The 26467-nt window shown below is 52.2% G+C and overlaps 3 protein-coding genes and 1 long non-coding RNA gene across 6 annotated transcripts; 2 read left to right on the top strand and 2 right to left on the bottom strand.

The window, feature by feature from the left end:
* Positions 1–552: 552 nt before the first annotated feature.
* On the bottom strand, positions 553–3322 carry LOC117003353 (glutathione peroxidase 3-like). Its single transcript, XM_033073241.2, has 5 exons — positions 3137–3322; positions 1983–2136; positions 1644–1761; positions 1378–1477; positions 553–1287 (listed from the first exon to the last, which is right to left on the bottom strand). The coding sequence occupies exons 1-5, from the start codon at positions 3221–3223 to the stop codon at positions 1063–1065; spliced, it is 684 nt and encodes a 227-aa protein (XP_032929132.1). The 5' UTR covers positions 3224–3322; the 3' UTR covers positions 553–1062.
* Positions 3323–7966: 4644 nt separating this feature from the next.
* LOC117003354 (small integral membrane protein 3-like) lies at positions 7967–10438 on the bottom strand. Of its 2 annotated transcripts, none has more exons than XM_033073243.2 (2): positions 9804–10438; positions 7967–8972 (listed from the first exon to the last, which is right to left on the bottom strand). In XM_033073243.2, the coding sequence occupies exon 2, from the start codon at positions 8969–8971 to the stop codon at positions 8792–8794; it is 180 nt and encodes a 59-aa protein (XP_032929134.1). In that variant the 5' UTR covers position 8972; positions 9804–10438; the 3' UTR covers positions 7967–8791. The 2 variants fall into 2 exon arrangements, with proteins under 2 accessions (XP_032929134.1, XP_032929133.1); XM_033073242.2 differs by lacking the exon at positions 9804–10438 and adding an exon at positions 9386–9524.
* A 1109-nt stretch (positions 10439–11547) lies between these two features.
* Positions 11548–23588, top strand: LOC117003351 (dynactin subunit 4). 2 transcript variants are annotated; one of them, XM_033073236.1, is made up of 14 exons: positions 11548–11724; positions 12979–13049; positions 13453–13631; positions 14532–14575; positions 15273–15380; positions 15939–15959; positions 16871–16944; positions 17256–17368; positions 18659–18768; positions 19740–19813; positions 20162–20216; positions 20661–20768; positions 21170–21267; positions 21421–23588. In XM_033073236.1, exons 1-14 carry the CDS (start codon positions 11590–11592, stop codon positions 21632–21634), a joined length of 1404 nt encoding a protein of 467 aa, XP_032929127.1. In that variant the 5' UTR covers positions 11548–11589; the 3' UTR covers positions 21635–23588. The 2 variants fall into 2 exon arrangements, with proteins under 2 accessions (XP_032929127.1, XP_032929128.1); XM_033073237.1 differs by lacking the exon at positions 15939–15959.
* A 191-nt stretch (positions 23589–23779) lies between these two features.
* Positions 23780–26460, top strand: LOC117003355. Its single transcript, XR_004419499.1, has 3 exons — positions 23780–23889; positions 24624–24677; positions 25606–26460. It is a non-coding gene; the product is annotated as an uncharacterized LOC117003355 (long non-coding RNA).
* The last annotated feature ends 7 nt before the right edge of the window (positions 26461–26467 follow it).

Raw genomic sequence — 26467 nt, 5'->3', positions numbered from 1 at the left:
TAGCCCGACAGACTGAATGCAAGGGGACCCCACCCTTGCTTGGGCACCCCAGGATCCATTGCCCAAGTGCGTGCCTCCCACCTCCCTCTGTGTGCTGAGCTCAGCCCCTCACCCTCCTCTCTTCTGCACCCCCACCTCTGCCAGGACAGGGAAGCCCCTGCTGCCCCCCTTCTTTCCATGAAGCAGTGGCCTTGGGAACAATCATTGCACAGCAATTGGGGACAGACATTGCACACAGCAAATCTTGCTCCACAGAATAGTTCTGGAGGTAAAAAGACCAACATGACCCAGTTTCTGTAAGCATGGCTGTCACAGTTGTGACAGCAGGAGGCACAGGATTCCACTTGTCTCTTCTCCTGCCCCCAGTCCCTTTTGCCCACCTGTCCTCTTCACTCACTCCCCAGCCTGTCCCCAAATGATGGGCTGTCATGCTATGTCCATGTTTGCCGTTACTGTGGAAAAAATGGAATTTCTTCTGTCAGGTGCTGCTACCTCCTTGCTAGCCACACTAGCCCACTCAACCCCCCTTTAACCGTGTCCTACAAGCAGGGCTGCACATTTGCAAAGCCTTTATTTTCTGTTTCTGTGGTGAGTGATGAGGGGCCAACCACCCCTGACCAGGAGAGCAGCACGTCTGTGTGCCAGGACCACGGGCAGCCTGAATGCACTGAAGAGCTGCTCCGTGCTCGGCACGGTCAGGCCAGGCCCGCCCCAGCCAGGGGCTTTCGGGCTGAGCCTTCATGGAGAAGTGGTCTCCTGCTCAGGGACAGCTGACCCCTGCATCCTCCCACTGCCTGGGATGGTGGATTGGAGGGGGCAAGCTGGAGGCCAGGAGATGTCACCACCAGGGATGGAGGTGGGACACGGGGGTATTGGAAGCATCTCACTGCCATTGCTGAAGTCTCTGCCACGAGCTTGCCCAGCCCAGCATCCTGACTGGGAGGTGCCAGAGACAGGAGCAAGGGAGGGGACAGTGTGTGATTCCTGCTGCCGGGGAACATCTGGGGCATGGAATGGAAGCAGCTGGGGGGAAGCTGGCCCTCATGCCAGCAGCCTGAGGCTCTACTGGTCCACTTGTTCCTGCTGGTTCTGCCGTAGCCTCAGGTAGTTCACGATGTCTCTCTTCACAACGTCAATGTTGGTGCGATGGTACCAGCGCATGATGGGCACGCCCTCAGGGCTCACCAGGAACTTCTCGAAGTTCCACTTGATGTCATGGTTCCGCAGAGGCTCCCAGAAGAGCTTGTTGGGGTTCCCAAACTCCTCTGCCACTGGCGGACAGGCATTCTGCAAGGGGGAGCCAGTGCATCACTGCCTTGCCCTTCCAAAAAGCAAGCTGGGTGCATTTCCCTCACCTTCCCTTGCCATAGCACCCACCTTCAGAAAGGTGAAAATCTTCTGCTCCTTGGCCCCATTCACATCGCCTTTCTGGAACAGCTGGAAGTTGGGAACAAAGCCATTTCCTGGGCGGACGTACCTACGAGGCACAGGAACAGGATGCACAGGGATGATGACAGGACCCCAAACCCCTTGTTTGTGGGCCACAGCCAGCAGCAGCTGCAGCCTACGCTCCCACCACCTGGCTGGGACCCCAGCAGAGGCAGGAGAGTGAGGTGTCCCACAGCCCCCACCACAGTACTCACTTAAGTGCTGGGAGGATCTCTGAGTTCTGGCCAGGTTCCTGCTTCCCAAACTGGTTGGAGGGGAAGCCAAGGACCACGACCCCCTGGTTTCTCAGTTCATCTTGTAGTGCATTCAGTTCTGCATGCAAGGACAGCCAGAAGTGGATTAGCGGAGGACCAACATACCTCCACACCTGGACTTCCCCCCTGGGCCCATCCCAGTCAGGCTGGCTCCTGGGGAGCAGGCATTAACCCCTTCCCCATCTCCCCAAAGCAGAATGAACTATGGGGATGTGCCAAAGGCTGCAATCCTGGGCCCTGCTCTGACCCCAAAGGGCCCGTGCCCCCCAGGACTCTTACCAACATACTGCAGGGTCAGGCCTCAGTATGTGGCTACGTTGACAAAGAGCACTGTCTTCCCCTTGTACCTCTCAAAGGGAATGTACTCATCCCCGTCGAGGGTCAGGGCCCCGTAGTTGTAGATGGTGTCCGTCACCGAGTGGTAGCAGTCCACCTGTGGGGCGAGGAGCATCCCGTGGGAGCAGGCTGGGAGCTGCCGGCCACCCCGCTCCCATCCCCAGGGCCAGCAGAGCAATGAGGCCAGCCCTGCTGCTGCCTGCGGGGACGGCTGCCAGCATTGTGTCCCCTGCCCTGAATGCCGCTGGCAGCAGCCACGCCCCGGCAAGCCAAGGTCGCGGTGGTGGGACAGGCTGACTGGGGCATGCCGATGCACCCGGGTCTGGCTGCAGCTGGGGGAATGTTGACCGAACAGGGAGCAGCAAGAAGGCGAGTGGCTGAAAACAGCCGGAGCACAGGAGGAGGCCAGCACCAGAATCCCGAGGCTATAAGGCAAGGGAGCAGGACCCACCAGCCCTGGAAGCCCAGGGGGACAGGGGCAGTGCAGGGGGGTCCGTGTGAGATGGGGGTCGGGCTGGAGCAGCCCCTTCATCGGGGCCTTCATCCTCCCCACAGAGGAGCCCGTCTCCTGTCCCCACCAGGGTACCCAGGCTCAGCCAAGTGCCACCGAGGGGCTATTTTGGGAGCTGGCAAGAGGTGAAGTCACTCTAGGACTGAAGGTTCCGCGGGATTGTTTGTTCCCGATGGCAAGATGGGGAGCCCTGCTGAGGGAGGGGGGGGTGACAGTGCCCCGACCGGCTGGGCTGTGGGGACACAGTGGGTTTCACAGCTTCCAAACATGGGGGAACCCTCCCGGGCAATGCATGGAAAAAAGTCCCTGTGCTCTGCCACTGAGGGGGTCACTTGGGGGACACATGGCTCCGTCCCCAACCCCAGGACAGCGATTCTTGGCTCTTGGCAAGAACTTACTCAGAAAATGTCCCCGTGATCCAGGCACCAGGATTGTAGGGGAAAGGCTGGGGTGTCACCGGACCTACCGTGCTCCTTCCCTGCCCCGGGAGTCCTGCAGAGAGCCTTGGGAACAGGCGCGTCCCCAGGGTGTCACACAGCCCCTACACCCCCCTGAACGCCCCGTGGGAGTGTCCCCCTCCTCTTACCTTCTCCCTCTCCTCACTTCGCCCCAGCTGGACGAGTCCAGCCAAGAAAAGGGGCAAAATCCAGTTGCTGCGGGAGCAGCCCCCCATGGCGGGGTGCGGGGTGCCGGCGCCCCCTGACAGCGCGGGGCGAGCGGCGGGGACCAGCGCTGTTGTCTCCTGCTGTCACCTCCGGGCCCGGCGGCCAAGAAATAGCTGCGGGGCTGCGAGGGGGGAGCCAATGGCCGGGGGGGGCCGGGCCGAGGACGCGTTAACCGTGTGGGCTCTGGGACGGACACACGGACGGACACCGCCCCGGGGTGGTGCCATGGCCTGGCGGTGACCCGGGGCACCCTCGGGGACACGGGGCAGCGGCGTGTGCCCGGGGTTTATGCAACGTGTTACCCGAGCCGGGATTAAACCCGCAGAGTGGAAAGAGAGATATCGGGGGGAAGGAAGAGAGGCCAGGGGGCAGAGGTGTCGCGGGGGAGAGGTGCCCCATCCTGTGCAGGCCACCCAGCCAGGTGACATTTCCCCCCACCAAGGGGGGGTGTTGGCACCCGAGGAGCAGGGACCAAACCCCCAAGCCCCTCCAGCAGCAGCCTCGGGGAGGCGGGGCTGGGTTCGGTGGGTGCCCCCCCAGTGACTACTCGAGCTGGGCTGGGGAAGGCTGATCCCGCTCCTCTCCTTTGTGCCCGGTAAATGAAGGTGCTGCTAGAGGCAGCTCTGGAGGAGAATCCCTCCTGCCAGGGGTTTTCTGCAGCTCCTGGGCTGTTGGCTCCATGGCGACCTTGCTGGGGTCAAGGGCAGGGCACTGCAGTCCCTTAGGCTTTACTGTCCCCGGGGACAGGAGTTTCTAAGGTCCTGTTTGCTTAGCTAAGGAATGTGAACATTTACCCTGGGCTGTCTCCAAGGAAAATATCAGTGGTGAGGTATAAATTCCCTGAAATCCCCCAAAAAATTTATTCAATGGGAGAATTAACTGGCTGGAGGGGAGCTGGGGGAGTTGTGGTTTTGGGGGGAGGCTGGCCTGGGGTGGAGGACAGTATGGGGTGGCAGTGGGTGAGCCCTGGGGGGACCATGAGTGCCAGCATGAAGTTTGGCTTTACTAGAAAGCAGGGTCAGGCCACAATGCTGTCACTGAGCCATCTGCTGGAGATGCCACCAAGGAAGGAGGGGAGTGTGGCCATGGGTTAAGAGGAAGCTGGGAGCAATCTCCCAATCTGTGTTCCTTCAGCAGAAGGAACACCATGTCCTGGGAAAGGCTGATGTTATGAGGCTCCAAGTGCAGCCTCAGCTGGCGTGGGAGGGCTGGGGGTTGGGTACATCTCCCAGGCACACAGAGAAGCCATGGAGCAAGGAAGCTGCGGGTCTCTCTGTCACTGGCAGCATATCCCAAAGCTTTAAACCTGCACTGCTACTGGGGGAATGGCTTAGTCCTGCCCTGCCTGGACCCCAAGCAGTGTGGGGTGTTCCTCTGGGTCCAGGCAAACCCTCTGGATGCTCACCCACTGCCTGGGGACTGCACAGAGCCCATCACAACATGCCAAGAGCCAGGCCAGCCACAGGCGTGCTCTGGTTGACTCACACAGATACGGCTGGGAGTGGAGCAAGGTGGCTCCTTGCCAAAACCTGTAGGAGCCAATATCTGAGGTTTGCCCCTCCCCACCTCTCCTAGGCTCTAGGGAGATTTGAGGCCCTTGGGCTGCAGCTCCTGGCCTGCATGCTGCTTGCACATCTCTGCATCCTGCAGCCAACAAGGACCAGTGTGTGCTGTGTTCCCCAGCACAGCTCACACGTCTGACCCTGACCAGGGCTTGAGCCACCTCCTGCAACAGAGCTGGGACAGACCTGGGGAGCTGCTCAGTACTGTGCTCCCTGCCCCACTATTTCCTACCACAGGAACAGTCACCCACTCTAGTTATAGGGGTGTGAGGCACAGCGTGGTTGTGTCCCTTCCACGTGTCCCTGGTGCCTGCCAAGAGCAGTGAAAGTCTGAGTCACTCCTGAACTCAGTTTTCCTAAAACCAAAATAAAAATAAGGGACTTGTTTATCCAAGTCCCATCTCCTTGTGTCCCAGTGTCAAATCAGCCTTGGTGAACTTTGGGAATGGGGAAGGAGTTAATGAGACCCAGCTGATGGACACTCTGCCACTGAGCTTCCATGGCACCCTGCACGTGTCACCCAGTGTCCCCAACATGCCATGACATGCTGAAGGCTGCATGGGAGAGCTAAGGGGCCCAGGGGCTCCACCAAGACTGTGCTGCTCCACCTGCAGGACTGGGGTCCCCCACCCCAAAAAGCACCCGTGCAGGGCAGGCTGACCCTCGCACGAACCTTCCTGCTCAGTTGTTTTTCTAGCAGAGCTGGATGGGAGCCAGCTCCCGCCTGCTGCAGATGTTTGGCAAGAGTCTGGGGCGGGAGGCCAGGCGCCTCCAGCTCCCCGGCCGCCATGCTGCTGCTGCCACCAGCCTCCCCTGCTGTCCCTGTCCCCTCAGCCACGTGCCGGGGCTGCAGAGACCTTGAGCCAGGCTGCAGGGCCCAGCTGAGCAAAGGAAATGTGAAAGCAGTGGTGTAGGCCACCTAATGCTGCCTGCTGGGCTTATTCCAGAGCTGACCGAGGAGTACTTTGACACAGAGGGACAGGGATGGTGCCAGCAGCGTGGCAGGACAGTGGCAGGGAGCTTGGGCAGCAGCAAGCAGCATTGCCCTGGCTAGCAGCAGTGCAGTTTCCCTCTGGCAGCCTGGCCTGGCATCACTCCCAGGGCAACCTCTGAACCCGTTCTAAGAGTGCAACTGGAAACAAAAGCAAAGCAAGCTCTGCCAGGCAAGAGGCCCCAGCTCTTTCAGCACCAGGCTTCTCCAGGCTGCCAGCCCGCAGCTCATCCAGCCCTCATTGCTCTGCCCCAGCCCGTGTGCTCCCACACACTGCCCTGGTTCAGCAGCAGCCTCCCTGCTGAGCATAGTGCCCAGCACCCTTTGGAGTAAGGGTCCACCTTCCTGAGTGCCCCCACAGCCCCTAGGCTATGTGCTCTTCCCCCTCCAACATTACCATCCCTTCCTTCTCCAGGGGAAGATTTGCTCCCTGTAGAAATGCCCCTGGCCCATTGTTCCCACTTCCCCCTGCAAAGGGAGGCTGTCCAGAGGCAAGGTGAGAGCCAGCATCCTGTGTCCCCTTCTCCCTTCTAGGACTGCCCCATCTGCCTCCCCCAGCAGCAGCCTCCATGGGCCAGCAGCCAGCTCTTGACACATGCCAGCACCTCCAGGGAAGCATCCCAGTGGATGTTGAATCATTTCAGAGTCCACATCACCCTGCCTGCTACAGCGTCACCGAAGCAGGACCCGCTTCTCAACAGAAAGGCATTTTTCCTTGGCATAACTACATGCAAACAGTGCCTCCAAGCTCCAACACTGTTCAGGCACTGAAGCCAGGGCCACAGGGGGATTTGGTTATCTTGTTCCATCCTGGAGGAGGAATTTCCAACTTGGAAATCCAGTTTAAATCCATTCTCTGCCATCTTAACGCTTTAAAAAGCCATGGCTTCTCCCTGCTTTACCTCTGCTGCCATTTAGCTCCATGTTTGTTGTTGTTACAAGCAAACTCATCTTTCCAAGGCCTTTCCTGGAAATGTTTGCCACGGGTTTCAAACTTCCCAGAAAATTCATACCAAGAAAGGAAATCTCTCACTTCCCTCTGCTGCTCTTGACATGGGGAATGCAGAGATGGGAACAGCCATTGTGTGTGGTTGTATGGATGGGGGCAGAGGTGTTCCATGCTTTTCCTTGTGTTTTGCTCCAAACCAGGCTTCCTTCCCAAATCACTCCAATGTTTGTGACTTCTCCCCTATTCCTCTCATAGCAAAGCTGCTCAGCTATTATTCCTGGTGCTGCTGACCATCTCCACAGTGCCCCCAGGGAAGCAATGCTAGGGCGGAGCATGGGGAAGAGCAGAGCCAGGGCTGCTCCCACCCTGCACATCTGTAATGTTCTCCAGCTGCCGCTGCACCGTGCCAGCAAGGGAGGGAGAGAGGAAAAAAAACAGGAAAATAACTGGTTATTTGCCTCAAACTCTGCAACTTGAGAGGGGAAGAGAATGTTGACAGCTCAAAACAGAAATATGTTTTTTTGCTGGGCGAGGTATAAGTGTCTGCTTCCTCCCAGCATAACCACAGCCAGGGGCTCCAGTGCAGGCACTTCTGCTCCCCAGGTCTGCATCCCTGTGCTAGGCTCCCTCCCCAAGGAAGGAGGTCTTTGCCCAAGGTCCTACTTCTCTGGGAACCTCCTTCTTCTCTGGCCCCACCACCCAATGCAAACCCAAATCTGGCTATTGTGAATCAAGCCACACAGGGATGGAACGTAGGATTTTCAACACTGCAGGGCTGGTTGCTCTTTTCAGCACAGAAAATAGGATTTAAACAATTCCCACCGGCGTCACTGTGGTGTTTCCCCACATCCTTGCCTGATTCATCCTGTCAACTTTGCGACCTTCCTTGCTGTGAGTCAGCAAGATGCTGTTTCATCTTCAGGGCTCCTGCCAAAGTGAGCCGGCACGAGGCTGGTGTGAGAGAAGTGACCTGAGTGGGAGAAAGCCACAGCCACAACCACTGTCAGAAAGTCCTGAGGGATCCTTCCTACCCACTGTGTCCAGACTGAAGTTTGCCCTCTTGGAGCATAGGGCTGGGCTGGCAGTGAGCTTCCTGCTGGGCTCCAAGGCCAGGTAGAACCCCAAGAGACCTTTGGGCAAGGCAGTGCAGGAGGTCAGAGCAGGGAGGATTTCTGAAGAGCCTGCAAAGTACCCCAGATCTTGCAGAACCAGACACCACCCGTAGTGTGGACAGAGCTGCACGACACACTCACATGAAGTCCATTTATTTCATAACAAAGGGCGATACAAGAGCTTACACGATCCCTTGTCACTGCCTGAGAAAAACCCGCTCCTCCCACTTCACCTGCCCAGGCGAGGCATGCACAGGCTCCCCAGCAGGGCTGGTGTGCTGTGCAAACAGAGGGAGCTCTCACTATCAGGAGTGGGGAATGCAGCCAGTGTGCAGACAGGAGGGCTGGCAGGAACTGCACACAATTCTCTGCCACACAAGACCCAGAGGAACCAAGAGCCCTGCAGGATTTTCGTACCATTGCAGCAGATGGTAGAGGAGAAGCCAGTGCCAGCTGCACGTCTGCTGTGCAGCCAGCACAAGTTCTGTCATGGATGCTTTTAGCCAAGCACTAAATGCACAACCAGAAGCCACATCCATCTTGCTTTGACAATTTTTTTCCCCAACCACCTTGACAGCTGGGACTCCAAAGAAGAAATAACTTTGTCAGGCATTTCCACTCCTCGCTGCTTGCCTGGGAGGACACAGTGTCACCAGTGAAGGCGAGACAAGCCTGCCTCCCTCATGGGAGTGAGATATTTCCAGCTGAGACATGTCTGCAAAATCACACCTCTCCCCATGCTACCCATGCGGTCATTTCCCCTTTGTCCCCATGAACTTGGTGGGCAAAATGAGCAGTGGGTACCCAGTGAGAGCCAGGTAGAGGCACAAGTCTGGGTACTGGCCCACTCTAGCTCCTGCCCAGGCTCCAGCTCTCAGGATGCCCCATCGAGGTCCCTGGCACAGGGTCCCATGGCTGTAGCCCACAGCCCAGCGAGCTGGCCGTGCTCCACTGCCCGTGGCTCAGACGATGCCGTTGCGCGTGGGGTGTGTTCGTACTCGGTAGATGATGACGGCAGTGGCTGGGCACAGCACCAGGGCTGTCATGATGAGGATGGTGGCCAGGATGATCAAGACGATGACCCAGATATCCAGGATGTGCTTGGGGAGGTCAGTAGGACTTGTGAGGTGAGGGAGGTCCATCCTGCAAGGGAAAGGCAGAGGGGTGGTGGGGCAGCCCCCTCCATCCCTCCCATAGCCAGAGTATCCCCAGTTCCCTGCTGCTCTCTCCAGGGACACCCTTGTGGCCAGATCCAGCTTTCACCTTGGATTCCTTCGAGAGCCTTTACTAAAGGCTCCTTCAATTACCCGCAGGATTTACAGCATGCTTTGAAGGCACTGGATAAAACCCCGGGGAGAAACTTCCCTATTAATTGCTACTGTTTGTTACAGAAGCTGGTAAAGGAAAGCCACAACCGCGTGTCCCGCTGATCACTCACTGCTGTATCATCACGCGGGGAAACGGTGGGGTCAGGTCAGCCAGGTGTCCCCTCGTTTCTGGGGAGCCTCGTGTGTGTCCCCCCACCATCCACACCTCGTGCTGAGTCACGGACTTACCCATCAGCTGAAGGGGACAGAGGGACCGGGGAGCGGGGACCCCCCTTCCACGGGGACCGCAGCTGTGCCCTCGTCCTGCTCCGGCACCTCGGGGATGGGGACACACTGCCGTGGGGGAGAGGCGACAGCTGTCTGTGCCCTGCCCGTGCCCCGTCTGTGCCCTGCCCGTGCCCCGTCTGTGCCCTGCCTCTGCCCTGCCTGTGCCCCGTCCGTGCCCTCCCTGTGCCCTGTCTGTGCTGCCTCTGTGCCCTGTTCGTGCCCTTCTGTGCCCTGCCCGTGCCCCATCTTTGCCTTGCCTGACCTGCCTGTGCCCTGCCTGACCTGCCCGTGCCCTGCCCGTGCCCTGCCTGTGCCCTGCCCGTGCCCTGTCTGTGTCCTGTCTGTGCCCTGCCCGTCCTTCTTGCCCGCATCGCCTTACCTACGGCGCTGCCAGGCTCCGGAACCGGCTCCGAATCCGGCTCCTGCTCCAGCTCCTGCGAGAAGCGACAGCAGCGGCAGATCCCGCCGGGAGAGAAAGACTCCGCCTGGCCCCGCCCGGCCCGGCCCGGCCCGCGGAGGACGGCAGGGGAGGAGGAGAAGAAGAAGAAGGGGATAGAAGGAAGGGGAAGGACGGAAGGAAAGCCAAGGCACAGCAAGCCGTTTTTTCTACACCAGGATAAAATAAGAACACGCTGCATCTCATCCCACCTAGAATCGGGTTCCACTGGGGGTGACCCTTGGGAGCTGAGCCTGAAGGTCTCAGGTGGGGACCGTGGGGACATTTAACTTCACAGTCCTTAACAAAGGAACCTCCCTAGCCCGTCCCCCTCCTGCTTCAGCAGGGCTCACAGGCACCCACTTGCCCCCGAGTCCCAGGGCAAGACCACCCAAAGCCCCCATAGCCACCCGCAGTGAGGTGTTCGCACTCCCCAGGAATTCAGACAGGATGATTTACTGAGGAACGGGCAGAAAGCATCACCAGGGAGGGGACAGACCTCAGCCTGCCGGCTGGGAACGGTGTTTCTGCTGCCCAGTGGAATATTCCACCCCTTTGGTGATGCTAAATAGCGAAAGTAAGATGGGATGCTTCCTTCTGGGACACAAGCTCAGTGTCACTCACAGTGGGAGCCACACACTGCACCTTTCCCTCCCGCCTTTTCCCAGGGAAACCTATTGGATTTCTGGTGGTGGAAAGCCCTACCACATGCTCTCAAGACACCCCTGGCACCCCTGGCCGGGAGCAGTGCACAGGCAGCCTCCTCCTGCCCTCCCAGCAGCGCTGTCCTGCAGCTGCTGCAGGCGGATAAAAAGCATGTGGGGTTTTTATCGCGGGCAGCAGCAGATCCTCACGGACAGGGCTTTCCTGTGAAGCTGCAAGCAGCGGGCAGGGACTGACTCCAGGCACTGTGTGGGGATGGATACCGGGGTGAGCATGGGCAATTCATGCCACAGCTGGCAGCGGTGCTTGTTTGGGGTATCCAGCAGCAAACTGGGAGCAGCTTGCTGATGTGAGCTCTGCCCTCTGTGCACACAGTAGAGCATCCACAGACCTCATGTTTTCCTGCTGATCCCACCCACGGCAATGTTCATTCTGGTCAGGATGCTGTCTTAGTGCACATGAGACTGAAGACAAATCATCTTTGGGTTGTGAAAAAATCATCTGCTCTGGTGAGACCCACCTGGATCTGTGTCCAGCTCTGGGATCCCAGAGTAAGAAGCACACGGAACTGCTGGGTGACTCCAGAGGAGGCCATGGAGATGTTTCAAGGGCTGAGCCCCTCTGCTCTGGAGCCAGGCTGGGAAAACCGGGGATGTGCACCTGGAGAAGGCAAGGCTCGGGGAAACCTCAGAACCTCTTGCAGTGCCACAAGGGACCCTGAGAGAGCTGGAGAGGGATTTAGTACCAGGGCTCGGAATGACAGGATAAGATGGAATTGCTTCCCACTGCCAGAGGACAGGGATAGATGGCCTATTGGGAAGAAATCCTTCGCGGTGAGGGTGGTCAGGCACTGGCACAGAGCAGCTGCGGCTGCCCCATCCCGGGCAGTGTCCAAGGCCAGGCTGAACGGCCCCGGAGCTCCGGGGCGCACGGACCGCGGCCGTGCCCACAGCAGGGGCGGCACCGGCGGCGCCCCAAGCTCCGCCCCTTGCGCGCCCCGCGGCGTCACGTGCCCAGGCCGGCGTGGTGACGTCAGGCGGCGCGGCGGGGCCCGCCCGCTTGCAAGATGGCGTCGCTGCTGCAATCGGAGCGGGTGCTGTACCTGGTGCGCGGCGAGAAGGAGCTGCGGGCGCCGCTGCCGCAGCTGTACTTCTGCCGCTACTGCAGCGAGCTCCGCTCGCTCGAGTGCGTCTCACACGAGGTAACGGCGGACCGGCCGAGCCGCAGCCGCACACCGGGCGGGACCGGGCGGGATCGGGCGGGACAGTGCTCTCTGCGTACTGCGATTGGGTTGCTCTCCCGCCACTCATTCTCTTTCTGCTTTGCTATTGGTTGTTGGCGCGGCTGGCGGGTGGGCGCAGCGCGGCACGGAGCGCGGGGATTGGCCGCGGGTGACGGGTGGGGTGGTGCTGCGCCTTGGATTGGCTGACCGTGCCTGTCCGTCAGCGGAGCTCGGGCTGTGATTGGCTGGGGCGAGCGCTGAGGGGCGGCTTCCCCTCATGGTGGATGTGCCCCCATGAATGGCCCCGGCCCGAGCAGCGGGGACCCCCCCAAACCTCCGCGGGGACCTCTCAGCCCTCAGCAGGACCTGACTGTTGGGTCCACACCCGCCACCCGTCGCACACCCTCCCCATTGGGCCCGGGCGTGGCGGGGCAACGACCCCCCCACCATGGACACACCCCTGCTCGTTATACGCTATGACTTTTGCTGGGGGGGCGGAGGGGGGGCTTGTCTTCCTAAATTGTCATATTAAAATCGCTGAGAGTGGTTTTGTGGAAGCCTGGATGAATTAAGAAATCGTGATGGATTTGGAAATCCTTGAAAGAATGACTGTGCAGCCCAGATCTCAGAGGAGGCATCTTTAAGGAAATGTGCAGGCCTCTGAAGAGTGGATTTGTGACCTGGCTGTATCCATCATGAATTCACTGTGGTGTGAGCAGTGTAGTCACGGTGCGCGGCCACACTGAACGATCAGTTTTAATTCTGCTTCAAGAAGAGGCCCCCAGTCTTGCTGCTGTTGTTTTAATTGATGAAATTCACTGTGACAGCAGAGAGGTACAAAGCATCTTGTGAAATATGCACATATCTGACCAGTGTAACTGCAAGGACAGAATAAATTTAGGTGTAACTAGAAAATAAAACGTTTAAACTGTTCTTTAAGCTGAAAATGAGATTCTGGTAACTGCTAAAGGCCGACACCTAGCTCTTTTCCCATTTATGAGGTGGAGTCGTTTAATCCATTCTGACTTAAGAAGCCTTATAATTTTTGTTATTAAGATCAGAATCTGGCTGAGATGGGCTAAGGTTTAGCATACTAAAAAATATCTCAAGCCTTCCCTGGCTTCAGCGTGCTGTTGCAAGACACGAATCCTTGTTGGGTCTTGTGGCAGTTTGGAGCTTTTTTGGACAAAGGAGTGCCAGGTAACGTGTGTGATGTGACTGTGTCTTCTTCAGGTGGACTCTCACTACTGTCCCAGCTGTCTGGAAAACATGCCTTCAGCTGAAGCCAAGTTGAAAAAGAACAGGTGTAGTTGCTTTGGTTTTTTTTTTGGTTTTTTTTATCAAGGCTCCCTATTTAAAACAGTCCCTTCCCGTGTTTGTTCCCATGGCTGCTTGTTATGTTTGAGTCTGTTTTGGGGAATAAGTGTCGTTCCATGATGTATCATGTGCAGTTCATGACTTTTGGAGGGTTTTTTTATGGCCTGGGCTCATAATAAAGAGGTTTTTTTGTATCACATTATGTTTCTCACTACTGCTGCTCTAATGCTGGCTCTGAATCCCTCAAGTTCCTGTGACAGCTCTGCTGCCCTTTATCCCTAGTGCTGTTGCCTAGGAGTTTATGATCTGTTGGTTTAATGCCAGTGTGGTTATCAGGAGCATTTCTCTCAGCCTGGGACCCTTCTCAGAGCCCTGCCTTGTTGTGTGCAGGTGTGCCAACTGCTTTGACTGCCCCTGCTGCATGCACACCCTTTCCACACGGGCCACAAGCATCCCTGCACCGCTGCCTGATGACCCAGCCAAGACCACCATGAAGAAAGCCTATTACCTGGCCTGTGGCTTCTGCCGATGGACTTCCCGGGACGTTGGCATGGCAGACAAGTCTGTTGGTAAGGGACAGTTAAAAGGCAGGATACTGAGTTACAGCACGAGCCTAGTTTGTTTTGAAGGTAACAGATAATCCAGTTAGTTCCTGACTGTACTATAGACTTGGTATCTGCCTAGGATTGGAGTTGCAGTTGAAAATTCACATGAAATTTCTTTGTTGCTGAACACTCATCTGAAGAGCTGAGCTGAGTTAGTGAAATACGTGACCCACTTCTTCCATGCCTGTGTTACCTGACTAGTGAGAAAACTGTCAAACTGTTTTAGTCATTGCACAGCTGGGATCTTGTTTGTGTGCTTTCACAGTCTTTGAAGCTGCTCAGTCTGACAGCATAAACATCTAATTTATTTCCCATCACTTTTTTTCACTTACATTCATTCTATAGTTGCTAGTTAGTGTTTGAACTTGGCTTTTCTCTTCACAAGAGCACTAGAACAAAGGTTTCATCTATTTTTTTGTTATGTGAGATGTACAGAAAATACCTGTCAGGCTCCAGAAATGGGCTTGAGTTGACCAAGCAGATCCTCTGACTTCCAGTATTGATGTGACTGAAAATGGAGCTGAGGATGCAGATACAGCAGCCAGTAATAAGAGACACACATGTAAACACATATACCTGCTGCTGAAGTGACTCCTGGGGGTGTCCTGAGTATCTCTCAGGCAACACTTGTTTCAAAACACAATATAAAAGCTGTTAGACCTCCTTCATTCTGAAGCTGCCTGTGCAACTCTTTCAGAGGTGTATATTTGTACAGACATGAACTTAAACTATTGCAATGGTAGGTGTAGCAAAAACAGGGAATGTCATATTTATAAATAGCACCAAGATAGTTGAGTGTTGGGTGTGATTTCTATGTGGCATCTGGAAATCTCCTGTGGACTTTGCTTTTTCTCTTTTGTGCAGCGAGTGGTGGCTGGCAGGAGCCGGAGAATCCTCACACACAGAGGGTGAGTGAGCAGGAAAGCTGTGCTTGAGCTGAAATTCATCAGCCAGAAAGAGCTGCTAGAGTGTCAGGCCCTCTCAATCACTTTTTCTGCATCTATATGATCCTTCAGATAACAGTTCCAACTCCTGATCTTCACCTTGACTGAATTCAGTGGAGGGAAGGCCTCTTGGAGGCCCCCTGAGGATATTGCAGTATAAAATCTCCTGAGAAGAAACTCAATTGAAACCAACCTATCTAATGGTGCTGTTAAGGTGAATGTGCTACGTGAAAAAAAGCTGTTTTCCAATCAAAAGTGTGTCTAGGATCTGGAAAACACAACTGCACCTTTAACACCCTTCCCTGTTACCCATTAGGGCTCCAGTCTAAATGTGACCAGCCTCGGGGAGGGGGGGAAAGATGCTAAAGATGCTGTTTGCTCTGCCAATCCAAATTGCTCAGATTTGGCACATGACATTACTGTGTGTACTCATGGCAAATTCGTGAGTGAAGTCTCAGTGCTGAATTGCAAAGTGAGAATTGGATGCTGCCCTCCACATGTCATTCCCAAGGGAGGGTCAGTTTGTCACCCACTGTGTGGGTTAAGACATGTTAAGGTACCCAGGCTTCTTGAAGTACGTTGTGCACAGTACAGCTGGTACTAGAAACAGAGTGAAACAAGTAGCAGGAACTGCAGCTCCCTGTTCCTTCTCCTCCTCCAGATTAACAAACTGGTGGAGTACTACCAGCAGCTGGCTCAGAAGGAGAAGATCGAGCGGGACAGGAAGAAGCTGGTGCGACGCCGCAACTACGTTCCACTGGCCTTCTCGGTGAGCTGGTTGTGCCTTCCTCTCAAGGCAGGAAAAGTGATCCACAGCAGCCTCAGCCTGGAAAATTAGATAGTTGGTAGCACAATAGGGATGCCCAAGAAAATGAAGCTTTTTTTAGGGATGAATACTTTTACACTCATTACTGTGTATTACATTGCCACTCCCTCTGATAGTCCTCCCTATCAGTACCAGTAGAGTTTATACTTGCCATGGCAAGGAGTATGTTCTCCAGCAGTGAAGTGCAGTGTAACTGCAGCCAGAGTGCCAGTGGCAACTCTTTCTCAGGACAGTTCATCCCCCAGCTCAGTGAGAGATAGATCAGCATTGTCTGACACTTCTCTGCATGAAATCTCTACTGAAATTAACCTTAAGAGTTGGTTGTGGCTTGAATGACTTGTTTATTGAACTTGGCAGGTAAATGCTCACTTTATTTAGCTGGGTGACTGCATATGCTTGCTACTTCAATGAATTGTGCTTGCTCTGTGCCCTTGCTTGTGTCTTATGGCTGCATTTTTTGTCTCCGTTGCTACCTGCTGCTATTTTGGGGGCTCTCCACAGCAACACACTATACATGTAGTGGTAAGTCTTTTCACAGTTTCTGCTGGTGTTAAAGCTCTCATGGTACGACTGGAGGGGAGTAACAGATCCTACACCCTGCCTCAGGGCCTCTGACTTAGGTGTGCCTAGAACAAACACAGGTGAAGCCTAGCTCTTCAGAGGGTAACATGTTACCAAAATATTTTCTGTTAGTCTAGAAACAGGGCAGTGTTTTTGAGTAAGTAATGTACACCTGAAAAGCAGTCCTTCACCAAGCTTGGCTGAGTCACAGCTGTCTGCTTGGCCAAGGCAAGTGCTGCTACCCTTAATCACCTCATCCTTGAAAAATCACCGGACTAGGCTGATGCTCACATTTCTCGTTTGGTGAGAATTCAGGTTTTCAGCTCTGCCCAGAAGGAAGATGTCTACCTCCAAGCACCCTGGGGCAAGCTGTAGAAAGCTGAGGAGTAGGTCAGCTATTTCTGGTGAGAGATACTTGTAGGTAACAAGGCTTGTAGGAGATTGAACCTTCCAGCTGCTTCAGGTAGTGCTACAGAGGCTTTCAGGTGGATGCATAACCACACCAACCTACTTTTTTTGGCAGCTGAGCTCTCTTCTACTCTACTTGACATGGAGTTGCTCTGAAGAGAATATCCAGGGGAAATGTGTCAGTAGTGCAGGCTGGTGAATTCAGGAAGGATCAAAAAGCTTTATAAGCAGTAGCCACACACATCTTTCTTTCCCCATCTGCAGTGCAGTGGGAATTGTTTTCTCCTTACCAACAGTTTAAGCAGAAAAATGGATCTTAGGAAGCGTTGAATACCTTTTCCTTTTTGCTTTCCTTTGCTTGTACCCCCATGCTTGTCATGCAGCTCAAAGGATGAGTTTGCAGCAGGTCTTTTTGTCCCATCAGGAAGCAGACCTGAGGGTGACAGTTCCCTTTTTCCTTGTAGGACAAATATGGCCTTGGAACGAGGCTTCAGCGCCAGAGACCCGGAGCTCCCATCAGTGCCCTCGCTGGACTCTCGTGAGTCTCGGGGTTGGGGTTATATTTGGGGGGAGGATTGGAGGTGTAGGCAAGACAGGAGTAAAGCAAGAACAATTAGCAGATAGCAGTGAGAGGAGACTTCTCCTTTTGAGTACTGGAGAGGTGTCACATCCTCAGGCATCTCTCTGCAGCAGCTCCAGATGTTCTGCTTTCTCCCGAGAAGAACAAGTGACTGCGCACATCCTTGTTGCACATACTGTTGTGCAGTCTCAGCTCTGGCTACCATCTGTGTTATGCAGTTGCTCCCAGTGCCCTATTTCATGACTGAGTTGCCCCTTATTTTGATTTAGTGTGAAAGAAGGAGAAGACCAGAAGGAGATCAAGATTGAGCCAGCTGATGCAGTGGAAGAAGTGGAGCCTCTTCCTGAGGATTACTACACAAGACCAATCAATCTGACAGAAGGTAAAACCTTAGTATTTTGTCACTTTTTGGCCTTACATTTTGTAATATGGGCATTTCCTACAACCTTGTGATGCTCTTCATGACCCAAGTTTCTGGTTGTTTTTATGGTGGGATTGAAATACTGGGAAAGATGTGACTTTTTATGGTAGCTTTGAATGCAGCCTCAGCTTCATGTTGTACTTGGAAAGCTCAGAGCCAGAAGGCCGGAAGGACTATTTAATTCTCTTGCTGGTCTTAATTTCTGTGTGTGTGAAGCATCAACTTTTGAATGGAGAAAAAAGCTGATGTCCTTTTTCAAATAACAGCAGGAAATAAGGAAATAGCAGCTGCTGGAGAGCCAGAACCAAAAGGGGCCTGTTGAGTAACAATTGCGCGTTGCTTTGACATCAGCTTGGAAGAGCTTGTGTACATTTGCCAGGTCTTTAGCTGACTCATAAATTTAACCCACAAAGACTGTAAATTGATCAGTAAGACTTAGTGTGAACAGGACAAACCAAAGGTACAGGAGTGATGTGGGCTTCCAGCTGAGGTGGCTCCAAGTGGAACAGATGTTGTTGGTTGTTCTGCAGGTGTACAAAATCTGCCACTATCAATTCATGAAAGGTGAATGGAAAGGGGTAGATCTTCTTGGTCTCCTTTTCTCATGAGGCTCTTGGCATTGTGGGTTTGATGCTGGTGAAGAAGACAACTTTCCTGGTTCCCCACAGTGAGGGAAAGGCTGCCAGGTGGCTCATTTGCCTGTTAGGCACTGGAACAATGAGGAGCCTGCATTTTGAGAGAAACTCATGGGAGGTTTTGGCTGCTGGGAGTTTCTTGCTTGGGAGCTGTTTTCTCTCATTCTCCATGTGAGTCTGAGTTATGCAAACTCCTTGCTAAGAAGCTGTGTATTGTACTCGTGCAGCATCCAGCTGTGAGGGTGACAAAGCTGTGAAACTCATTTGCTGTGGTGAGGGAAAAGAACTATGTTCTAGATGATTACAAAACTCTTGTTTCCATCCCAGCTCAGCTTTGATGAAAGATATGAATTCCTTATTTCTCCTAGGCGAGCACTGGTGTTGCTGTTATGTTAGTGTGCCCAGTCAGGGCAGCCCTTTATTCAGCTTTTGCCTTTCTATTTATTTCTCGAATTGTGATGGTTTCTAAAGGTTTTTGAATTACAGGGTCCAGTTAAATTTAGATGTCTTAGAGATGGTGTGGGGTCTCCACACAGTGCGAGCTGCATATGCAGATTCCAGCTGGAGTTTCAGTTCCTGAGACATTTCTTTGTTTTGCTTTCTGTTGTGTTCCCAGTGACGACTCTGCGCCAGCGCCTGCTGCAGCCTGACTTCCAGCCCATCTGTGCTTCCCAGCTCTACCCACGTCACAAGCACCTCCTGATCAAACGCTCGCTGCGCTGCCGGGTAGGGAATTCAATCCAGAGGTGCCTTTTCCAGGCTCTGAGCACTTGGGTGCTGGGAAATGGGCTCTGTGTTTCTCTTTTAAAAGAAATGGCTCAAATGCTTCTGGTTGTTGAAAGTTCTCAGCCAAGTTAGTGCTGACAGCACTGAGGGGCTGAGGGAGGCTGTCACATCTCTGCTGTGATGACAGTTGTGAAAGGGGGACAACGCTGTCAAAGCTTCATAAAGATACAAAGGGAGTTTGTGCTAGTGCCCTGCTTAGCCAAGGAGTCAAAGAAGACTGCTGGTGCAATTAAAATAAAAAAAAATTTGCTGTGACTAAAGACAAAAGTCAAACAAAATATTAGGGAGAGAAAGTGCAGAATACTGACAATGTCACTAGAATGAAGGCAGGAAGAGGTTATTTCAGAGAAGCAAAACAGAGATCTGGGAAGTGAAGACAGGCAAGAGTTAAATCCAACTTCTGCTGTTGGCTTTCTACACAGCCTTTACTACATGATTTGTGTTCTGAGTCATACAAGGATATTTATTTATCTAGTTCCTAAAGTAATAGAGCAATATTCTTGTTATTTAAGATGCAGAATGCTTTGCAAATGCAGAATATTTTCTCAGAAATAAGTAATGTCAGGGTGATCCTTTATTTGAAGAGTAGCCTGTGAGATCAGGACTTTTATCTGCTTCAATTTTTTTATGGATTCTGGAGCATAGGTCAGAGGGCTTACAGTTATTTGTGCTGCAGTCAGTGTCCAGGTGTTTTCAAGACTGGTTCCAAGTCTTGTATTTCTGAGGTTGCACTGGTAGTGCTGGATATGACATTTTGGAGTATCAGTAGCTGAACACATTGCTGGCTACATGCATCCCAGATAGTTTTTATGTGCTGGAGGCTGTAATGTCATGACTGGTGACACAGCACTTGTGGCTCTGATTCTTCAGTGTGTAACTTTTGATGCTGACTTAAATACCTTTCTCTCTAGAAATGTGAACATAACCTGAGCAAACCAGAATTCAATCCAACGTCTATCAAATTCAAGATCCAGCTGGTTGCTGTGTAAGTAAGAAATGAGGACTGGGGAGAACAACTCCCTGTTCATGCTTAGTTAATGCCTTCTATTTTAATTTCCTTTGACCTCCTGTGGGATTGTGTCATCCCTTAGGATGGTGTAATCACCTTTTTATATATTTAGCTTATCTGTAATAGATTTGCTTGCTGATGTACTAAAGATTTCAGCAGTTGGAAAAAACACTGCCTGCTGTGCCAGCCCCAGGCTGTCGCTGGTGTTTGTTAGATTAGGGTTATATAGCAAAAGGACACTTCATTTTTCCTTTTAGGAAAGCTCTAATGGCTTTGCAGACAGCAACACAGTCCCTCACAATCATTTGCTCTGTTATTTTGTAGTAACTACATCCCTGAAGTGAGAATCATGTCTATTCCCAACCTGCGCTACATGAAGGTCAGTAGCTTTTCCAGAAATGTCTTAGGCTGAGACATAGCCAGGAGCTTGAATGTGGGATCTTTCAGGAAGATGACATGGTGTTCCCTGAGGGCTCTGCTCACTGTGTTTAGAGGGTGCAGGGTTTAAGGGAGTGCCCACCTCATGTACTTGTCACTGCAGCAGTATATTGCTGTGCATCACAAACACTTGCCCATGTCTGAAAAATAAAAGGTGTGGAATTGAGATCTCAGCTAGACTCCCAAAATAAGTATTTCTCATATTGAGAGTTTTGCATGGCATTGGTGCCTTTGTTGTGGACGGGGCATGGTCACTGTCCATCCATTGAGAGAATGTGATGCACTTTTTGAATGTGTTCATCAGTTGGAGTAGATGGAGGTGCTTACATTAACTATTAATTTTAGCACAATTGCTTCTTGAACTGTGATTCCTGAATCTCCCCAGGAGAGCCAAGTCCTTCTGACTCTGACTAACCCTGTGGAGAACGTCACACATGTGACATTGCTGGAGTGTGAGGAGGGAGACCCTGATAACATCAACAGCACTGCCAAGGTATTGATTGTACCCTCCTACTGTGTAAGCCCAACCCTCTTCCAGTATTTACCACTCCCATTTGTGGTAAATCCACGATTTTCATATGTCCTTCAACCCCTGCCAACTGGGCTGCGTTTCCCTCTTTGGAGCTTAAATTACTATAACCAATGTAAACAGCAGCTCATGAAGTATTTTGAAATTGTGTCTGTTCGTTGATATCCAAAACCCAAGGGAGAAATGTATTATTTCACTGGCAGGGTGGTATTCAGGTGGTCCTGGAGCAGAGAAAAGCTGAGGATGAATCACTTTTCTGTTAAACCACAGGGAAGCAGACCTCAGAAAAGGAGAGCCCTCTCCTGTTTGTGTTGTAGCTGGTGATCAGTGCTGAAAGGCTTTTTTGCCTTTGTGCTCTGTTTCAGGTGGCAGTTCCTCCCAAGGAGCTTATTCTGGCTGGCAAAGATGCTGCAGCAGAATATGATGAGCTGGCAGAGCCTCAAGACTTCCAGGATGACCCAGAGTGAGTGTCCTGTGGGGATCCTCTCCCTTAAATCTCGCTCTCCTCCTGTCTGTCTTCAGTGTGGTTGGAGTTCCTCTGAGAGCATTGTTCCACTTAGAACAATGCTTTGGAGAACTTGGCTGACCCCGTGTTCCTGTGTGTTCTGCCTTGCAGCATTATTGCCTTTAGGAAAGCCAATAAGGTGGGAGTTTTCATCAAGGTCACCCCACAGAAAGAAGAGGGCGAAGTGACCGTGAGTTTCAAGATGAAGCACGAGTTCAAAAACCTCACTGCTCCCATCCGACCCAACGAGGAGAGCGACCACACCTCCGAGGTGATCTGGCTCACCCACCACGTGGAGCTCAGCCTGGGCCCTGTGCTCCCATAGCAGCTCCCAGTGCTTGCTCCCGACGGCTGGATGGACTTGGCCCCCTGAGAAAGCACCTGGTGAAAGGTTCTGCCAGAGCTCCTTTGTGATGTGTGGGTGTGCCACGGGCCCGGCCGGCCGCCAGGAGGGGGCTGAGGCTGCCGTGGTTTGGGCTGGTTTGTTCTCCCTCCCCTTGTAGTGCCCACTAACCACCACTCCACTTCCCCTCACTGCCACAGGCTAGAGTAACTTGCAGCATGTGTTAGAGCACAGAGAAAGATCTCCTTACAGGTTTGCACTGAATTTGGTTTTATCAACAGATAATTAAGGCAGAATTTGCATTTATCAGCAGAAAAGACCCCATACTGTTTTTTTCTCCATGTTGGCCCACAGACCTGATGTTCTTTACCCCATAATGAACAACTCTTTCAGACAGAGCAATGCTCTTCCCAAACAAACAAACATTTTAAGAAGTGTCCCTGCCTTCTGCATTCTGGCAAGTTACTGCCAGCAGCATGATCTTTTCTTTTGGTTTTCGGCTTCCTCATAGGATACCTCAACTGTGGGGGCTGGGCTGCAGAGCCCTACCCCTCTGGTATATGTAGCTTGCTTAGCTGAGGTGGCAGATGTGTTTTCACAAAGGAGTTGATCAGTTTGCCTTTCAACTTTAAACATAGTGTACTGTAGTGTTCATGGATGTAACTGGTAACCAAGCCTGCCATCAGCCTGCTGCATCTCAGCTGGATGTGGCAGAAGGATGTGCTGCAAGCTGGGAATTCGTGTTCTGCTGCAGCTCTTGACTGAGGCAGGAATGCTCTGGAGAGGCAGGGAGGCTCCCTGGCAGACTTCAGCTCAATAAATGTTGTGTTGCTAGGGGTTGTAGCAATGAGGGTATGAATGTTAAGGTTAGTTCTTACAGATTACAAAAATTACAGATTACAAAATTGTAATTACAAAACTTCAGCAGTAATTTGAGTTCATAATCTTTGTTTTTCCAGTTAGGGTGGGTGGGAGGGAGGTGTAAAGGGGTAAACTCATTGTATGCTGACTCCACACACTGTAGCAGAAGGTCATTTACCTGGGGTGTAATTTGGCTGCAGTCCAAGCTGAAATGGGTGATTAGGAGCTGTGTATCCAGGAGACTGAATTCCCAGTAAATGCATGGCTCTTCCAGGTAGGTGAGATGGCTCATCCTGCAGAGCATTCCCATTTGAGACCTTGACCTATGTTTGTGAGGGGCTTTGACATGCTGCTTTGCTGGGAAGGGCTTGAATATCAGCCAGCCACAGCCACATCCCTCCAGATGCTTGTGTCATGGCTCTGCCAGCCTGGATCTGTGAATCCTCTGCATGGAGGGGCAGGATGAGGCTGCCTGCTCTCTGTGGGTGTGGTGCAGCATCCCAAAACATCTCCCTTAGTGAAGGAACCTGCTGTGGTGTGCTGGAGGGGCTCACACCTCAGCTCTGGTCCTGCAGCAGGTCTCAAAGTGGCGAGGATCACGTTTACAACTCTGTGTAGGTGACACACAGATGTACAGCATGAGTTGGAGACTTGTAGTTAGTAGTTGATGTGTAGTGCTAGTGCCTGCTGTGGCTTTCCCTGTCCAGGTAACACAGACTTCACCTCTGGCCACCACTTCTCCTGTTCAGTAGCCAAAACAGCTGCTGCACTCGCAACATGACCACAGAATTACCTCCCAGGACCCAAGTCTTGAGCTGTGCCTGGGGCTGGGGTTTGCTGCAGGCAGCGTGACCTGCACCCTTCTCACTAAAAAAAAAAAGGTGCATTTTAGGCTATGCCATTCTGAGCGCTCTGATGAGCTCGGCGAGCTGTTTTGTCCCCTCCCTGCAGGTGCTGTAGGCGATAGGAAAGGTATTGGCGTGTCCCTGCCTCTGTCCCCGCTCCCCAAAAGGTGCCTGTTGCCTTATGCTTGGCGTCGTGTAGTGACTTCAATAAAACACACGTGTCTCTCGGATTCATTGCGCTGCCTCTTATTCCAAAACAATCATCATTTAAAGAAAACAAAAAACGGAGCTCCCCCGTCTTTCCCAATGGTCTCGTCCTCTTGTCCCCCCCCCCGTTGCCCGTGGTGAGCTGTGCCGGGAGCGCTGCGGCCGCGTCGCTGTGACGTCACCGCCCCTCAGCCCGCCTTTTCCGTCACGGCGGCGGTGGAAGTGGCGTCACTTCCGGCCGCCGCCTGCCGGCAGCGGAGCGGAGGCGCCATGTCCACATCGCTGGGCTCCAACACCTACAACCGGCAGAACTGGGAGGATGCGGTGAGCGGGGGCGGTCGCGAAGGGCCGGGACAGCCGGGGAGAGAGGGCCTGGGCTGGCGGGGCCCTGCTGTTCCGCGGGAGCGTGCGGGGCGGCAAGGCCGCGAGGCGATGGGAGTGCGGGGAGGCGGCCCCGGGGCTGGGACCTTCCCTGGGGACCCGCTGCCTTCTCTGGTGACCCACTGCATTCCGTGGGGACCCGGACCTGTCCTGGGGGTCCGCCCCCTTCCGTGAGGACCCGCCACGTGGGATTGAGCCGCCCGGGAGGGCTCTGCCGCAGTTCTCCGGCCCTCACAGCGCAGAGGGAAGCGCTGTCCCGCCGCTCCTTCCCGTGCCGCGGTGCGGGGGCTGAGCTGGGCCCCTCGTGTGCCCGTGGCCGCGTCCCTTCGAGCTGAAGCCTCTCCCGAGTGGGCCCAGTGCAGACAATCGCTGCTGAGGGATAACGGGGCCTATGTCACCTGCTGCAGTCCAGGCACTGACAGGTTCAGATCTCAAGAATGCAGTTTTTATTTGGTTATTCTGAGTTTTATTCCAAACTACAATAGCTACCAGATTATCATTCTGTAACAATTTGGGCCTGAGTCGTGGCTTGCATCAATCTCAGTGTCTCTGAATCCATTTGCATCTTTTAATCTGTCTGATGAGTTAAACTAGATCATTTTTCAGAGTATGACTTGAATGCTGTTGTGATGGTAGAACTTATTATAAATTCCCGATTTTCTTCTTGCTCGATTCAGGACTTCCCTATCCTGTGCCAGACATGTCTTGGAGAAAATCCCTATATTCGGATGGTATGTACCTGTTGGACCCTGCAGTCCTTCCTTCTCTCTGTGGTGGCCCTAAAACTGTGGGTTTGGGGACTAAAATAGGACTGGGTGCAGGAGGAGATGCTGAATTGAGCACACACTCCTCAACAGCTGGTTCTGCACGAGAGGATCTGGTCCCAACCGTTTTGGTGTGTAATATCATGGTTAGGGGTGTGATTTAAGAACAAATCAATCAAAAAGGTGAGGAAGATGACACAGTCCAGTGTCTGGAGTGCAGGAAATAGTAGAAAATGAAGTTTTAGTACTGTCAAACTCCAACATGGAGAACTGTGAGCTGCTGAAATTCTAATTAGCACAATTTCTTAGATGTGAGGAACATGCACCTCTAAAGTTAAAGTTGATTTATGAGGTAGTTTAAGTTCCTGTTTTTTTTCTTTGGTTTGTTCTGTACAGGGTGAGTCAGTCCATGTTATGTTGCTTTTCTCTGCCTGGTGTGGTTGTCTATGACCTGCACTGATACTATCTCCTGCACATTTGTGTTCCACAAAGAAAATGGGTTGTACTTATGAAACATAACCCTGATGCTACTATAGGGGATATTTCAAAACTTGTTTGTTTCCATGAGCTTATTTCATGTAACATCATCTTTCCTTAAAAAGAACTATTAATGCTCCTTTTAATTCTCACCTTTCATATGTACATGAAGTGGGGTTTAAAGTACTCTGTTTTTAATGAAAGTTTCTAAACCAAAAGTGTATTGAGGGTATTTAGGATTCCTGGTTTTTATCCTGTTGACTTTCCAAGATGTAAGCCAAATATGCAGGGGTGAACGAGTCTAAATGCAGCATAATTATGAAAAAACCTGCTTTGTTATAACATCAATTATATGTTTCATATTTTATGTTGAATTGATGATATTTCATGTTTTCTTTTATTTTTTTTAATATTTCAGACCAAAGAAAAATATGGAAAAGAATGCAAGGTATGTTTGTGCGTTTTGAAGAAAAAATGTCAAAATAGGTGCAGATCTAGGAATAATACATTTTAATTATTAAAAACCTGTCAGCTTCAGAAGAGTGCTTATCTGGGTTAACTTAAAATGTTTATGTAACTGAATAAATTTTTAGGTCAGTCTACTGTGCTTGTTAGACAAAGTCAGTTGGTCCAAAAATAGTAAAATTATTGAACAAATCCTAAATCTGTCTAAAAAACCTTCATGTTTATCAGAACGTGGTTTTGTAAATACTGTTCTACTGTATTTGAAGTTATTGCAGCACTTTGAATGGTCCTTGTTTTCTTCTGCATGTTTGTTGTTTGTACTGGAAAGTGCAAAATACCTGGAGTGTGGGTTTTGCTGTGTATGTTATTCATGGCTGTTGGGTGGTTTGTGTTATTTCCAAGAGCAAGAAATACTCAGTGTTGTCTGGACTGAGAGAAATTAAAGGAGATTTTTTGCCCTCCTATCACTTTTCATCTGAGGTAGAGAAAAGGAGTAATTTGGAGTCTGTACAGATTGAGATTGTGTTATGTACTCAAGCTGTACATGCAGAGGAAGTAAATGCATCATTCCATGAGAGAAGAGGGAGGAGCAGTTTTCTGCACCAAACCTCTCATAACGTCTCCTGGGTTGCTGCTCTGCTGGTGCCTGATGTACCCATTGCTGTAATTCATCTCTAGAAGCTCCACACTGACATCATCTGGAATCAAAGAGAATTTATGTATCTTTGAGTAGATCTGCACTTGGGTTATTGCAATAAATAAAAGCAACAACAAAAAACTATCTTCCCTAAAACTTCCTCCTGTCAAAGTAAAGC

Source organism: Catharus ustulatus, chromosome 15 (assembly GCF_009819885.2).
Source record: "Catharus ustulatus isolate bCatUst1 chromosome 15, bCatUst1.pri.v2, whole genome shotgun sequence".
Lineage (NCBI taxonomy): Eukaryota > Metazoa > Chordata > Aves > Passeriformes > Turdidae > Catharus > Catharus ustulatus.
Note: the sequence above shows the minus strand (reverse complement) of the source record. Positions and strands in the feature narration are given on the sequence as shown.